Source organism: Amblyraja radiata, chromosome 8 (genome assembly GCF_010909765.2).
Source record: "Amblyraja radiata isolate CabotCenter1 chromosome 8, sAmbRad1.1.pri, whole genome shotgun sequence".
Lineage (NCBI taxonomy): Eukaryota > Metazoa > Chordata > Chondrichthyes > Rajiformes > Rajidae > Amblyraja > Amblyraja radiata.
Window position 1 is genome coordinate 42,271,231 of NC_045963.1, and position 16,385 is coordinate 42,287,615.

At 43.6% G+C, this 16,385-nt stretch overlaps 2 protein-coding genes across 2 annotated transcripts in view; both read right to left on the reverse strand.

Moving 5' to 3' along the window:
* Positions 1 to 374: 374 nt before the first annotated feature.
* On the reverse strand, positions 375 to 7,049 carry ttll2 (tubulin tyrosine ligase like 2). The gene is made up of 2 exons (XM_033025689.1): positions 6,790 to 7,049; positions 375 to 2,918 (listed from the first exon to the last, which is right to left on the reverse strand). Exon 2 carries the CDS (start codon positions 2,903 to 2,905, stop codon positions 968 to 970), a length of 1,938 nt encoding a protein of 645 aa, XP_032881580.1. The 5' UTR covers positions 2,906 to 2,918; positions 6,790 to 7,049; the 3' UTR covers positions 375 to 967.
* Positions 7,050 to 15,865: 8,816 nt separating this feature from the next.
* unc93a (unc-93 homolog A) overlaps positions 15,866 to 16,385 on the reverse strand; it is a 33,053-nt gene continuing 32,533 nt past the window's right edge. The window contains exons 8-9 of the mRNA XM_033025690.1: positions 16,100 to 16,312; positions 15,866 to 16,057 (exon numbers count right to left, since the gene is read on the reverse strand). Of these exons, the coding sequence (XP_032881581.1) occupies positions 15,996 to 16,057; positions 16,100 to 16,312 (275 nt within the window). The 3' untranslated portion in view covers positions 15,866 to 15,995. The remainder of the gene's footprint in view (positions 16,058 to 16,099; positions 16,313 to 16,385) is intronic.

Below are 16,385 nucleotides of genomic sequence, written 5' to 3' on the forward strand. Positions count from 1 at the left end.
GAGGGTCCCAACCCGAACGTCAACTATCTATGTGCTTCAGAGATGCTGCCTGACCTGCTGAGTTACTCCAATTCTTTATTTTTCTTTAGTAAACCAGCATCTGCAGTTCCTTCTTATTAAATAGTAACATAAATCAATTAATATCAGGAGATATCATCAGACATAGATAAACTTGAGGGAAAGTGAATAATTATTATGCTGACTACCTAGTTTAATGTCCACCATTACCTTGTTAGCTTTAAGATAGACAAAAACAAATCACCAGTGAAGAAAGTCATGAGACCCTCTAATGTAGAATATCATGAAATGCAGTGAATAAATCACAAATTAAAAGAACCAATAATTAACATGGAAGGTGATCACAAAATGTAGCATTTTGCATATGAACATGAGTTTTATTCTCGATGTTGGTATATTTGTGTTTGAATATTTACTGCAGCTGTTTGACATACAGATCATATGCGCATACTTTATTAAATTAACATCAATTAATCAGCCAATGTTGGAGTTGATAATTGAATGATTTGCCAAAGATACACCATACAGTGAAAGCAATCTCAGAAATACATTGTTTAAAGTTTACTCCAGATGATTTCATGAACTATACGAGAAAATGTCTACAGAACATGTTTGATCACGATTCTATAAGCAGCGAGTTTCATTAAGGTCACTCCCTTTCCTGGCCGTACGGCTGTTGTACATAAGATAGTAAATTGTGCAAGTACGATCCCTGTCCCAGCAACTGGTGTGTAATACTGTGCAAACATAAAAATTAGTTTTGAATTGCATAACAGCTGGCTCCATACACATTCCAGGCTGATAAATTGGACCAATAATGTCTTTTCTTCAATTAAAAAAAAACATATAGATCTCTGGGCTGTAGCCTATTTCTATTTCCTAAGTATTCTCATTTATATAATTGAAGTAAATGGGGGAGGTGGGGGGGAAAACGCAAATGTTCAACCATTTAGTTTTCAAAGCAGCATTCACTGAGCAATGGAGGATTACGTGGCCCCCACAACAGTGGGTCAAAACTTTCTCTTCTGTTATAAGCGCTCTCCAAATAGGACTCATTTTTTCTTTTTGGATTCTTTGATTCCCAAAATACCTGTCTCTTCAGCATTTTATGCAGCTCCTGCATTATCACCCTTATGTTTAAAGGGTCCCGAGATGCCTTCAGCGTCACCTCGTTAAATGGGAAGGTCAGGATGAAGTCACCAATGCGGGTTATGGGCTTCTGATCGTAATCCGAGATGCTGTACTGTGGGTAAGTTGCCAAGTCATACTTCTGCAACTTCACTGACGGGAACCGCGGACCCATTTTATGAAAATACTGATCAGGCTGTGCATTCTGTGCTTCCAGAAACTTTATCCTGTCGATGCGATTCCGTGCCCGAAGTGGGTTGCTTTTGATTAAATTTTCTCTCAACTGTGAAGTCAAAGTCTTCTTTGGCAGTGGTCTAGCGACCTTGCAATTCTTTTTGCCTTCCTTGGTATCTGAATTATTGGCAGATACTCCACTTGTTTGACCATGTAATCTTCTGGTACATTCTTCAGTGGTGCAGTGCGCTTTGTTAGAGCGTGGGGATTTGTTTTCCACTTCTGGCTTTTGAGAGTCCATTGCCTGGTCCTCGCTTGTACAACTTTGGTAGTACAGAGCAGACTGATTCCAGGTTTTGTTGCAGAGTAACAGGGAATGGTTGTGCATACTGGAAGACCAAGTTTCTTTCAAAGAGTTCTTAAATCTTCTTTTAGAGGTGTTGGAAGAAAGATTTTTGTACGAGTTAGTTATGCAGAAGGACGGGTAGCTACGAGACAACGTATTATATTGCCAGGGTCTTGGGTAACCTCGCTGGCGCAATGTGTCTATTTCTTTGAAGTTCAGCAAATCAATTAGGTCATATAATAGTCCTTTCTTCACCAACACATCAGCATTGCACTCTACTATTAATGCTGGGCTATAATTTACTTCCAACAGCCATGGCTTTATGTTATCATCTATTAGGATATCAAAACCAAATAGTTCAAGGCAGTTAGGAGGGGATGGAATGGACGGGGTAATTGTAAGCAGCGTCATTGTAACAATATTACTTATTCTTTGCCACATGAGTTGTTCGTTTATATTCAGACTGTGAAGAAAAGCACGAAATTGGCTCATTGTCCATTTACATCCTGAACCAACACGTTCTTTATCCATTGTATAGGAGGGTCCAAATCTATTGATGCTAGTATTTGTTAAATGAGCATACACATTATCCAAATTCGAGAGATTATACTTTTCTGTCCCAAATCTCACCAGACCTTCTTGGTAAATGTAAACTGTTAGTGGGGAAAAACTGGTGACACATACATAGATTCGCAAGTCAAACTTATAACCGGAGATGAGAAGGGGATTGGTTATGTACTTTTGCACTATAACAGAAGAGCTGTAAGTCAAATCTTTAATATCTTGAAATATAAATATTCCTCTGCCACGGGAGAGATCAACGGGCTTGCAGATCCAATATCCAAGCTTTCCACCATTAGCTTTCTTATCCTTGGTATATTCAGCAACAAATTTGGTATAATCGTTGGGAAGGATGAAAGCTAAAGGGCTAAAGTTATATGTATTTGGTCCATAAATCCCTAACATGCGCTTCAAATTACGAGCAAGGTTGTCCTTCCGAGTAATGCCCACGATGTTTGGGTAGTGGACCAGCCTTTGCCAAGGCATGATGCTCTCATATTCTGAATGGGAAAAACCAGATCGCCAATACAGATTCCAGTCATCCTCATCCTGAATGTCTTCATCATATTCCACCCATCCACGCTCAAGAAGAACATCACGGATAATTTCAGGAGTGCTTTCGTGCATGCGAAAAACCAATGACCTACTTAGGTCTACTACTTCAGATCTACTTGTCATGGTCTTATCATACCTTAAGGAAGAATGAAAATCATAGAGTCATATTACATAGAAACAAGCCTTTTGGCCTTCAAGCTTAACAATTCCACCTTTTAGCAAGATTCAAATTTCATCTATCATATGATGTTTGCTTTGCAAAAAGCAAAATGCTAGAGGAGCTCAGGGGGTCAGGCAGCATCTTTTAATTTAGCTTAGTTTAGGGATACAGCATGGAAACAAGCCCTTTGACACACCGGCCATCAATCATCTGTTCACATTAGTTCTATGTTATCCTTCTTTCACATCCACTCCCCACACACTAGGAGCAATTTACAGAGGCCACTTAACCTACAACCCACCTCTTTGGGATATGGGAGGAAAACCCATGCAATCACAGGGAGAACATACAAACTCAACACATTTGAGTAAGAGAAGATAGGTAAAGTTTATAAAGTCATGGGGGGGATAGATGGGGTGAATGCACAGAGTCTTTTACCCAGGGTAAAGGAATCAAGAAACAGTGGGCATAGGTTTAAGGTGAGAGGGGTAAGATTTAATGGGAACTTAAGGGAGAACCTTTTCACATGGAGGGTGGTGAGTATATGGAACAAGCTGCCAGAGGAGGTAGTTGAGGCAGGTTCTATAACAGAATTTCCCTAAACAACTTCTACCTAAACACAGAAACAGAAGACTAAATGTGGATCAATTTTCCAAGCTAGCGTTTTCTCCAGAGTTAACATCAATTGAGGCTTCTACTGCAACAAATAAATAAATGTATCAAATAAATGAACGTACGTCCAATATCATCTTAATACTTTTAAACAAGTATTACTCATATTTACATATTGATAGCTTCAAGATGTGGCTGAAATGAAACATACACGCAATACTAACACTTCGGACAACAAAACAGATGTTTCTATATGCACATGGATGTAATTCAACTAATTATCACTAATCTGTTGCCTGCTATGCTAAAAAGACAATGTCAAAGAACAATTGATTAACATAACTAATAGAAAAATCATAATTGACAATGGGGTTAATGGCTGAGAAAGGATTTGTTTTAATTTTCAACACGTACTGTCCTTAGATAGAACATAGAACAGTCCAACACATGAACATCAAACATGATGCCTAGACCAACTCTTACCTGCCTGCAAATAATCTACATCCCTCCATTCCGTGCATATATCCGAGTGCCTCTTGAAAAGTTTCGTAAGCACCACTGTCGTAACAGCCTCCCCCACCACCCCTGGCACCCCCCCATTTTCTGTAGGAAAAACTTGCCCAATATATCTCCTTTAAACTTTGCCTCGCTCACCTTCCATCCTTGGAAAAATGTTGACTGTCAACCCTATCTATACTGCTGTACTGTACGTCCAACCAGTGGCGGACCTACATTTTTGGCAGGCCTGAAGCTTGAACTGTTATGGGGACCCCTTCGCAATCGTAACCAGCAACAAGGTCTGGGTAACCACTGTTATCTTCTTCCATGGGGTTGTTCCATGACAGATCACCACAAATTTTAATTTCTGTCATAAATGTTAATAATGTTTTAAATTATTTTTTATTAAATATATTTAGAATGAAACATCCTTAACATCCTAAAACATCCTTTTTTCATTTACGGCTAGCCTACATGATACTTTAATAACCTTTACATTTTTATTTAAACTATTATTTTGTATTGAATTACACTATATTATTAATATATATATTTTTTAAATCCCTTCTCATACAGTAGACCCCAAAATTTTAAGCAATGTGGACTATGCATGATATTCACCTCCAGAAAAAAAGTAGGAAGTATTGGCCAGGGGTCCAGGAGGCTGGTTAGGCCCCCGACAGGGTCCTGCATTTTCAATACATTAAAAGTGATTCTCAAGATTTCTGCTGGTAGTTTACATAACAAAAGCTGGTAGTTTACATAACATAATTTGTTTTAACACATAAGCAGTAAAATAACCCCCAAAAGATATATCTTTCATGAAATAGACAATAGGTGCAGGAGTAGGCCATTTGGCCCTTCGAGCCAGCACCGCCATTCACTGTGATCATGGCTGATCATCCACAATCAGTACCCCAGTCCTGCCATCCCCATATCTCTTGACTCTGCTATCTTTAAGAGCTCTATCTATCTTTCTCTCTTGAAACCCTCCAGAGAATTGGCCTCCACTGCCTTCCGAGGCAGAGAATTCCAGATTCACAACTCTCTGTGTGAAAAAGTATTTCATCATCTCCGTTCTAAATGGCCTACCCCTCATTCTTAAACTGTGGCCCCTGGTTCTTGTCTCCTTCAGCAGCACCTCGGTCTCCCTTCCTGAGCGCAGACACCCACTTCTCCTCACCTATAGGGAGGTTTCACGGCAGTCGGGTCACGACCCATGACCCGTACTGTTGCTACGCTACTCCAAATGGAGTACACGCGATGAACTGCAGGTAGGCACTTACCATTGTTTCCAGCGTAGCGGGCCCGTAAAAACCCGCTGAAATTGTCAATTTTTGCGCTGTAAATAATTATGGAAATCGGGATAAGCGCGAGAGACATTTAGCCTACTTCAGAATTCCAAAAGTGAGGAGAAATGACGGTAGATAGAAACGAGAGCTGAAGGGACAACAACAGCCAGAGTGCTTGGCGAACATTGGCCGTTTGCTCACTGCATTTCATCAACTAAGGCATTATTTGTGTTTTTTCTTGATTTCTTTGGCATCTAAAAAGTTTCAGAAGTGATGAATCTGGCTGTAATTTTTTTTATTCGCCCATGGTTCTCGTGGGTTTTTACATACAAAATGAAAACGCATCTGAAGAAAAATTTACAGCCAGATTTATCTCTTCTGAGAATTTTTAGATACCAAAGGAATCAAGAAAAAACACAAATAATGCCTTACTTGATGAAATGCAGTGAGCAAACGCGATAATTCCCAATATTTTCAATGTTTACCAAGCACTTTAGCTGCTGTAGTCCCTTCAGTTCTCGCTTCTCTATACCTTCATTTCGCTTCACGTTTGGAATTCTGAAAATTTTCAGCGCAAAAATTCAACATTTTGGCGGTTTTTAACAGGTAGGAAAGTACGCGTTTCTAGCATTAATAACATATACCGGAAGTGAGGGATGTCTTCCAGTTGGATTTAGCGGCTCCGTGCGTCGAGCCCTATGACCCAGTGACCTTCCGTGCAACCTCCCCTATACACTTACACCTCGACTAAACCCCCACGCCTCGACGATACCTCACTACCAAACTTCTCCTCACACATAAACCTCGCCTTGACTAAACCGTACCTCGCTAAACCTCGCCCCTCAAATAAGCCTCACCTCACACCTAATCCGCGCCTCGACTAATCACCGCTGCTCTCCTGCTCCCGGTCGTTGGCGGCGCCTCACGTGAGCAGAACGGTCCAACCAGGGAGGGCGGGGCCGAGCGTGGGGAGCGGCGCAGGCGCATTGCCCGAGAGAACCAGTGGGAGGGGAGGGGCACACGTGCGCTAATGTTGACGTCGAGCCCGAGCCCCGCCCCCCGCATTCCCTCCCCGCGGGAGAGGGAGAGAGGTGGCGATTAGTCGAGGCGGGGATTATGTGTGAGTTGGAAGGTTTAGTCGAGGCGAGGGGTTTAGTTGAGCTGAAAAATCAGATTAATTTATAGGAAAACAAAAAAAGAATATCTGGACTAAAGTCGCTTCTGGGGCCCCTCGGGATTAGGGTCCCCGAAGCTTGAGCTTCATTAGTTTCACAGTAGATCCGCCCCTGCATCCAAAACTTTCCGTTTCTGTTCATTTGTCGCTCCAAGATCCATTAACCCCTAATAGGTCAAACTTCATACAAAATTTCGCATGTACAAGAGAAGTGGAAAAGAGTATTTGGTGAGGTGCCACACTCTGCACCCAGCCGTTCCTTCTTGCTCACCCCAGGCAGTAGCCTCCGTTCACGCAGAGTAACCCTCCGGCGGCTCAGCTGACTTTACCGGGTGCGGGAGGCCGAGGCCCGGCGACGCGGTGATATAAAGCACTCGCCGTCCAGGATGCGAGGCCGGACGCGCGATCAACTCCCCGCTAAGGTGTGTTTGAACGAGTTCGCACCGGGACCTCTTTCAACAGCCAACACGACTGCACTGGGCCCGGGCACAGGCCTCGTCCGGCGCCATGGCTCGGGCACCATGGCAACGCGCGGGTTCCACGGGAACACGCGGGTGTCATGGCAACCAATGCCCCACCCCCACAGGTCACTCACATGCGTTCCCGCAGCCGCTCTCGTGATCTGTTCCAACCGACGGAACCACGTCCACCGACGCTGCCCGTTCACGCAGGCATTGCGCGGGCGACGTTCGGCTCCGCTCTATGATCTTTGCTTCCGGCGGTCGAGGCGGGTCAGGCCGCAAAAGTGGAAAGGAAAGAAGCGTAAAATCATGAGGGTAATGGATAGGGTAAATACACAGAGTCTTTTAACCGCTGTAATGGAATCATGGCCCAGAGGGGGAAGGTTTAATAAGAACCTGAAGGGAATGTTTTTCCACACAGAAGGTGGTGGGCGCATGGAACGAGGAACCCAGTCCATCTCACAGCCCACCATTGACTCCATTTACACTTCCCGCTGCCTGGGAAAAGCAGCCAGCATAATCAAAGTCTGAAGAAGGGTCCTGACCCGAAACCTCGTATAGGGTGATTTCACGAAAGGTCACTGGAGCATAGATCCTCACCCACGTGACCGCAAAATTTAACTGGGGTACAAACGTCACTTCCAGTACATGTTATTGATGCTAGAAACGCGAACTTTCAAACCTGTTAAAAACCGCGAAAACGGCCCGTTTTTGAGCTGTAAATAACTGTGCCAGTCGGGGTGACCGTGAGACACAGTTATCCTACTTTAGAGTCCAGAAGATAAAGAAAAACGAAGGTAAAGACAAGAGCGCTGGAGGGAAAATAACAGCGGAAGTTGTTGGCCGTGCAGATATAAAGATCGAAAATATCTGGAATTATCGCGTTTGCTCACTGCATTTAATCAAAACTAAGGCATTATTGATGTTTTGATGAAATGCAGCGAGCAAACGCGATAAAATCCCGATATTTTCGATCTTTATATCTGCACGGCCAACAACTTCCGCTGTTATTTTCCCTTCAGCGCTCTCTTGTCTTTACCTTCGTTTTTCTTTATCTTCTGGACTCTAAAGTAAGATAACTGTGTCTCACGGTCACCCCGACTGGCACAGTTATTTACAGCTCAAAAACGGGCCGTTTTCGCGGTTTTTAACAGGTTGGAAAGTTCGCGTTTCTAGCATCAATAACATGTACTGGAAGTGACGTTTGTACCCCAGTTAAATTTTGCGGTCACGTGGGTGAGGATCTATGATCCAGTGACCTTTCGTGAAATCACCCTATTCACAAAGTGGAAACGAGGAACTGCTGATGCTGGTTTATACCAAAGAAGGACACAAACAGCTGGAGTTACTCTGGGTCGGGCAGCATCTCTGGAGACAAAGGGTGGGTGACGTTTCAGGTCTGAAGAAGCGTCCCCGAAACATCCATAACCCGCTGAATTACTCCAGTTCTTCGTGTCCATCTTTCATCACCTATCCATGTTCTCTAGTGATGCTGCCTGACCCGCTGAGTTTCTCCAGCACTTTGTGTATTTTTACTTGAAAACCAGCATTATGGTTCCTTGTTTCAACATAATCATAGACTTGTCCCACCCACCATTCCTTCTCCCGACCCCGTTGGGCAGAATATGTACGGGCAGAATTTGTAAAGTGTGCACCACCAGACTCGAGCAGTTTCTTAAGGCTAGATAAAACAAACTGAAGATATGGATAGACAATATAACGGATCAGAATCTTTCCGACTGGTGTACACTCTATTTTATATAAACTTTATCTGCAACTCCAACCTTTTTTATCCATTTCATGTGTGAATATGCAAGGAATTCGGTACTTTGGGAAATGGCAGGTGTCTGAAAGACTGGGCTTCACTGATGGTGACAATACATTGCAAGGTGCTGGAGACCCATGTGACCTAGCTGTCGCCACCAAAGATTATATCCTCTATAATCTTTGGTCGCCACTAAGTCTGGACCTCTGAAGATGCTCCAAAGCGCATCTGCCCATGTGACCCACCTGTTGCCACTACATCTGGGTTCCTAAAGAGGTTTTTGTTATGTTTCAATACACTGACACTCGTTCCGTGTCTAAGATTGGTTAGGGGAGTTTTATGTTTCTACTTTGTTTCTGTATCTTCCCGTGATTGGTCCAGAGGTGTTGCCTTAGTATGTTTCTACTTTGTAATACTTTGTTTTTGTGTACTGAATAGGTGCTGTAATTGGTCTAAAGGGGTTGCCTACCCCTGTACTTTCGAGCTGTTAGTTTCCTGCCACTGTATAAGGGTATATAGGGGTTATCGTTTTGTTGTGGTGGGTCGGTTGCTTTCCTTCTGTTCTGTTTACGCGAGGCTGCTGAATGCTCGAGTGAGTGGATCCGAAGCCGGCTCTGCGGTGTTGTATACAAATAAAGAAGGATTTGGACTCCAGTGTTCGACTCAGTGGTTTACTGAACCAAACTAGGGAGAGAGTATTAGATCCAGAATTAACATTTGGGGGCTCGTCCGGGATCTCAACGGATTGCCAACACGAGTCTGCGGCAGAGGAGCTATATGGCCATACTAATGATCCAATTATATAATCCCCAAATCCCCATTCAGTACCCTCCTTCATCCCATCGAGCAGTGTAATAATGTCATTTTGATGTTTGGTGATGTTACTAGATCTGTCCTGAATTCCCATCATACATCTGTCTTTCACAATAGCACGCATCCCTCCCTCACGGGCCAACAGATAGTATAAGGTACTGGAAGAGAGAAGGTTGGTGACGGTGAGAAAGGGAGGGAAACATGGAATGGAAAGGTCCCCGGCTGTTGTACCTCTTGTGAACAGGTTCACCCACTTAGAAGCTGTCGGGACAGAAGACGTTATCACACTGAGCGGCGGACTGGCTTGCGAAGCAAAAAGGGCTGTTGAGCCAAAACCAAAGAGGCCAACGTCAGGCAACACCATTGTGGTTGGAGACTCCATTGTGAGAGGTACGGACAGAGGTTTCTGCAGGAACAGACGGGATTCGAGGATGGTGTGCTGCCTTCCTGGTGCCAGCAGTGGCAGACTGGCCAGGGTGTCAGCTTGCCCGATGGCAAGTGGGCCCCTGATGAAGTGATAGCAAGTGATGCCAAGTGGGCCCCTGTTAAATGATAGCATAGTAGTTGTGGGTAGGCCCCCTTTGTCTCCTGGCAACCAATATTTTTAGACCCAGTCCGCCACTGGGTGCCAGGATCCAGGATGTCACGGACAGAGTGCAGAAAATCCTCAAGGACGAAGGTGAACAGCCGGAAGTGGTAGTGCATGTCGGCACAAACGATGTCGGAAAGAAGGGGATAGATATTCTGCAGCGTGACTTTCGAGAGCTCGGAAAAATGCTGAAAAGCAGGACCTCCAGGGTTGTTATCTCCGGTTTGCTTCCAGTTCCTCGTGTTGGCGAGAGCAGGAACAGGGAGTTACGGGACCTGAATATGTGCCTGAGAAACTGGTGCAGGGGGCAGGGATTCAGATTCTTAGATCACTGGGATCTGTTTTGGAGTAAGGGGGAACTGTACAAAAGTCAAGTCAAGTTTATTCGTCACATACACATACGAGATGTGCAGTGAAATGAAAAGTGGCAATGCTCGCGAACTTTTGTGCAAAAAGACAAACAAACAAACAACCAAACACACTATAAACACAATCACATATTCTTTTACATTTTAAATATTGTGGGCGGAAGGAAAAACGTTCAGTAAAGTTAGTCCCTGGTGAGATGGGAGTTTACAGTCCGAATGGGACGGATTGCATCTTAACAAGTGGGGGACCAGCATTCAGGCAAGCAGGTTTGCCACAGCTACACGGGTGGTTTTAAACTGAATAAGGGGGGTAGGGTGTCAAATGGGATAGTCGAGGACGGAGTTAAAGGGAAAGAGAGTAAAGGGATGGTTAATGACCCCAGAATTAACGGGAAAGGAAGCTCACAAAGGGATAGGAGAGTATGGCCAAGTGTAATAGGGATCGATGTGAAAGGTGAGATGCGTAAGGAATTAAAAAGTATTGTATATGAATGCGCGAAGTATAAGAAGTAAAGTAGATGAGCTTGAGGCTCAGAGTTGGTAGATATGACATTGTGGGGATTACTGAGACGTGGCTGCAGGAGGATCGGGCCTGGGAACTTAATATTCAGGGTTATACATCCTATAGAAAGGACAGGCAGGTGGGCAGAGGAGGGGGGTAGCTCTGCTGGTGAGCGATGGAATTCAATCCCTTGCTAGGGATTGACGAGGTAGAATCACTGTGGATTGAGTTGAGGAATTGTAAAGGCAAGAAGACACTAATTGGTGTTATCTACAGACCCCCAAATAGTAGCCCGGATGTAGGGTGTAATTTGCAGCAGGAGTTAAAACTGGCATGTAACAAAGGTAATGCCACTGTGGTGATGGGGGATTTCAATATGCAGGTAGACTGGGAAAATTAGGTTGGCTCAGGACCCCAAGAAAGAGAGTTTGGAGAATGCCTCCGAGATGGATTCTTAGAGCAGCTTGTAATGGAGCCGACCAGAGAAAAGGCAATTCTGGATTTAGTAATCCCAATCTGGATTTAGTGTTGTCCAATGAACCAGATATGATAAGAGAACTCAAGGTAAAGGAACTGCTTGGAGGTAGTGATCATAATATGATTAGTTTTAATATGCAATTTGAGAAGGAGAACGTTAAATCGGAAGTGTCAGTGATGCAGTTGAACAAAGGGGACTATGAAGGCATGAGAGGGGAGCTGGCCAAGGTAGACTGGAAAGGGATCCTAGCAGGAATGACGGTGGAACAGCAGTGGCAGGAATTTCTGGGCATAATCCGGAAGACGCAGGATTATTTCATTCAAGGAAGAAAGATTCTAAGGGGAGTAGGAGGCAACTGTGGCGAAACTTTCATAGGACAACAGAAGGAAACAAAACGGGCAATGCGGGCTGAAAAGATGAAGTACGAAGGGAAGCTGGCCAGGAATATAAAGAAGGACAGTAAAAGCTTCTTTAGATATGTTAAGGGAAAAAGAGTAGCAAAGTCAAATGTGGGTCCCTTGAAGGCAGACACGGGTGAAATTATTATGGGCAACAAGGAAATGGCAGAAGAGTTGAATATGTACTTCGGATCTGTCTTCACTAAGGAAGACACAAACAATCTTTGTACTACTTTGTTTCTTTGTACTGGATAGGTGCTGTGATTGGTCCAAAGGGGTTGCCTCCCCCTGTACTTTTGCGCCGTTAGTTTCATGCCACTGCATAAAACTCGAAGTAAAGGAACCGCTTGGAGGTTATAAGGGTGATCGTTTCGTTGGGGTGGGTCGGTTGTCTTTCCTTCCTTTCTGTTTACGAGAGGCAGCTGAGGGCTCGAGTGAGTTGATCCGAGGCCAGCCCCACGGTGTTGTATACAAATAAAGAACGGTTTGGACTCCAGTGTTTGACTCAGTGGTTTACTGAACCAGACTAGGGAGAGAGTATTAGATCCGGAATTAACACGTTAAAACGGAATTAACATTAAAAGCATCTATATGCTTTTTTTATCTTAACTTTAAAATTCTCATGTAATTCACTAATCTTTGAGCCATCTAACATAGAAACTGGCATGTTAAACCAATCTCATGTGCATGTACATGAGCAAAGTTATCTGCACTTCCATGAGCCTATCCAAAATCCTGTTAAATGCCCCGCGCATTAAACGTGGGTCACTTGAGCTGTGAGGCAGCAGTTCTATTAGCTGTGCAATTAGTTAATATACAGTGTCGGTCAGCAGGACTGGTAACCCGCCCAAAGGCTTGTCAATCTGCCCAAAGGCTCATCGGTCGGAGGAACCGGGAGGGAGCTGGAGACATCAGAAGCAAGGATGATAGGAGGGTCGTCTTCTTCTTCTTCTTCTTCTTGTGAATGAAACATAAATAAACCAAAGGAATAGTTAGATTTCAAGCCGGGTGTTGAGCAGCCAGGTTGTTGTCTCTGCGTCAATGTCTGCCAGGCCCTGAGCTCCATTTGGTGGGTGCTGGAGCGGGCACTCTGGTTGGCTGTCCGTTGTTCTGCTCCGCATTCTCAGGCTGGGCTCTGTCGGAGCCCCCATCTCCACATGCTGGCATTGAAACACCCAACTCCAGTATGAAGTCTGTTGAGCTTCACCCATGCTCCTCTGGGGAGGTTTTATCCTACCAGATAAAAGCTGTCCAGGATAGGAGGGTGAACTGGGGTAATGCCTCCAGTGCATTCAAGGTTGGCTGCAGGCGCCCTGGGACACATCAGTTCACTGGAACTGGCCCAGAACTCCAAGCGTGAGCAGACCAGACTTATGAACTATGAAAATTGGTGCCAAAACTGGCGGCGCCTGCATGTGTTATATATGCAAAAAGGATTTCACAGTGCAGTTGCATATGTGACAGATAAAACATCACTATCCATAAACTGCATCATCCCCCAAATCTATTGCACCCTCCACTCTGCGAATAATACTGGAGATTTCTTTAAATTTTCAGTTGCATCAAGTAGCTGATCTAAATGATATGTGGCTAAAGCCCTTTAAAACATCTGCTTTAGAAATTGGAGCAAGAAACAAGCTTCTGGAGAAACTCAGCAGGTCAGGCAGCATCTGTGGAGGCACAGGGATAATTGACATGTCGGGTCGAGATCCTTCAATAGAACTGGATGGAGGTATATAGGAACACAATGTCATGGTGAGGATGTTTGGTCCAGATTCCAGCATCAGCAGTCTTTCATGTCTCCATTAAATACTGTCCCTTTAACTCACCAACGGGTGGCGCCACTGCGGTGACTGCCTCGCCAACAGTCTGTCAGTCCCCTCTCTGTTTTTATTATTTTAAGTATGTTTTAAAATTATGATTTCGTGTTTCTTGGTTGTTTTATGTGGGGGGTGGGGGGAATCGGGGGATTCAGTCACTTACCTTGACGGAGTTGCGATTTTTCTCTGTGTCGCATCTCCGTCCCCCCTTGTGGCCTAACAATGTGGAGTGGTGCGGCCTTTCCAGAAGGCCCGCCCGAAGCGTCAAGCCGCGGGCGTGGCGCAGAGCCTGCGATCCTTTGCCGAGGAATGCTAGTGAAAGGGCTCCAACAGGGCCTGTGGACTTTAACACCGTGAAGCTTTGATCTCCGGTAGGGAACTTGGGAACTCCATGCCGCGGAGTATTCCGATCTGTCCCGACATTGGAGTTTCGATCATCCCGATGCGAGGGCTTGGACATTGGACCGTCGACAGCAGCGAACTGTGGAGGGTTCAGCCCTGACCACGGCTGAACAAAGGAGGAAGATGACTGAACTCTATTGCCTTCCATCAAAGTAAGGAATGTGGATCCCACAGTGGTGGATGTTTATGTTAAATTTTATTTTATGTGGCTTTGTATATTGCTTTTCACTTAGTATGGCTGTATGGTAACTCAAATTTCACTGTACCACAATTGGTGCATGTGACAATAAGCGCAAACTTGAACTTGAAGCTTTTGATTATCTCTCCCATCTTCAGCCAATTATTACTAATGTACAAAATAAAATCTATAAGCATGACACAAAATTGAAGGATACTAGACCAAGGTCTGCTCCCCCAACGCAGCCGTTCCCTACCCGTGGCCCCCACGGGAGACATGGTCCTCCAACTCAAGCGGCTCAGGAATCAGCAGTGCGGCTGTTTTTAAATGGCGTCTTTGAGGCGAGATGCGGGTGCCAGCAGCCGTTATGGTCGCTGGCCAGCAGGAGGCGACAAAATGAGTGAGTGTGGGGTGGGGGGGGGGAAGGATTTGATTAAAACTGTTAGGCTGTGGGCCGAGCATCAAAAATGTCTAGAAATAGGATTTTGTGACCCAAGTCACCAAACTACATGAAATTTTCACATATTGTGTAAAATAATTTATATAAATCACCCCTGAAACTCGATATGAAGAAGACTTGCACATTTTTATTTAATTAGAGAAAAAACGGAAAAATGTCGGGAATTTTTTAGTCCAATCAAAGCACGTTTAACATTGAGTTGTCTGCCAGTTGTCACGAAACTGCAGAATAAAGCTCCTCGGCCCACAGCCTATGTGTACATAAACACGACGAAATTTAATGAGTGGATACTTGGAATGAAAAGTGAAATCTCTACCGAAATGGAAAAAATCAGGGCGTTTGTGGGTCGGGTGTTGTCGTGGCAATGAATCAAAGGCTGGCAGCCACAAGTCAGAAACACACACAGACAGACAGACAGACAGACAGCCAGGCAGGCAGGCAGACAGACAGGCAGGCAGGTAGGCAGGCAGGCAGGCAGACAGATAGATTTCCTTCGCTCCATAGATGCTGTTGCACCCGCTGAGTTTCTCCAGCTTTTTTGTGTACCTTCTTGTGTCACATATTTTGATTTGACTGTCAATTTGATTTGTCAAATGTTTCCAATTAACTATTTCATTTTAAACACAAACATTGATTAGACAGCTCTCCTGAAATAGTTTTTTTTGCACAGAAATACTTATGTTACCATTTAATTGTTAGTAATTTGTTTCTGGCCTCTGTCACATGACTGGAACTTATTTAGGTAAATCTCCAATGCATAATAAATAATAAACAAAAGGATATTCAGTAAGCTGTGAAATAGTTTGATAATTGTGTGGATCTATATTAATAAGTCCTATTCAAGCCAATTGGATGTTGAACTTTAAAATGTTTATATTGTAAAATGCTGAAAATTTATTTTGACCCTTGTTCTGCAATTTAGACTGAACACGTTTAGTCTGCAAATAGCTCAATAACAGGTTCCATAAATAGATAAATTCTATGAACCATAAACTGTCCTTTTTCTGTCACTGTGCATCTGCTTGCATTTTAAGCACAATAAAGTGATTGTTAACTGTTTAATTATCTGATTCAGTTTAAGACTGATTATTACAAAAATCAATCCTCAATTTATAGTCAATACAAGAGTTTTATTTTAAATATATATATTTACAATTAGTAACTTACAAAATTACAGATTTTAAAAAATGCTGATATTTGGTTATTAGTGGAAACCTCTGAAATAATAAATGAAAATCTGCCGTCAAAACTTTGTCTCAGAGATAATAGCATGTGTTTCTGATCCACTTTCATGAACTTTCTCATTATTATTTTCAGGTTCCTTTTTTTCTTCAATTTTTTGTGAAGCAATTTCCTGCCTCACTTTTGAGTATTCAAGGTATTCCACAACACCATACAAAATCATGCCTGTTAACAAGACTATCAATAAGATAATCAACTTGATCTTTATACAGATAAAGTTTGCATAAGCAAATGCTATAACAAATCCCACAGATTCCCACAACCGATAGTTGGCAAATGCTGCTTCTTTGTGTTCCAGAAATAACACTCCATAGAGGGCTTGAAGAAAAGAAACAAAATTATTAACATTATTCAAAGTCATCTTATTTTCAAGATCATCAGTGTTTCAATC

Bases quoted from the DNA above. Each gene is read 5' to 3' on its own strand.
- ttll2 (XM_033025689.1), bottom strand. From the start codon at position 2,905: ATGACAAGTAGATCTGAAGTAGTAGACCTAAGTAGGTCATTGGTTTTT.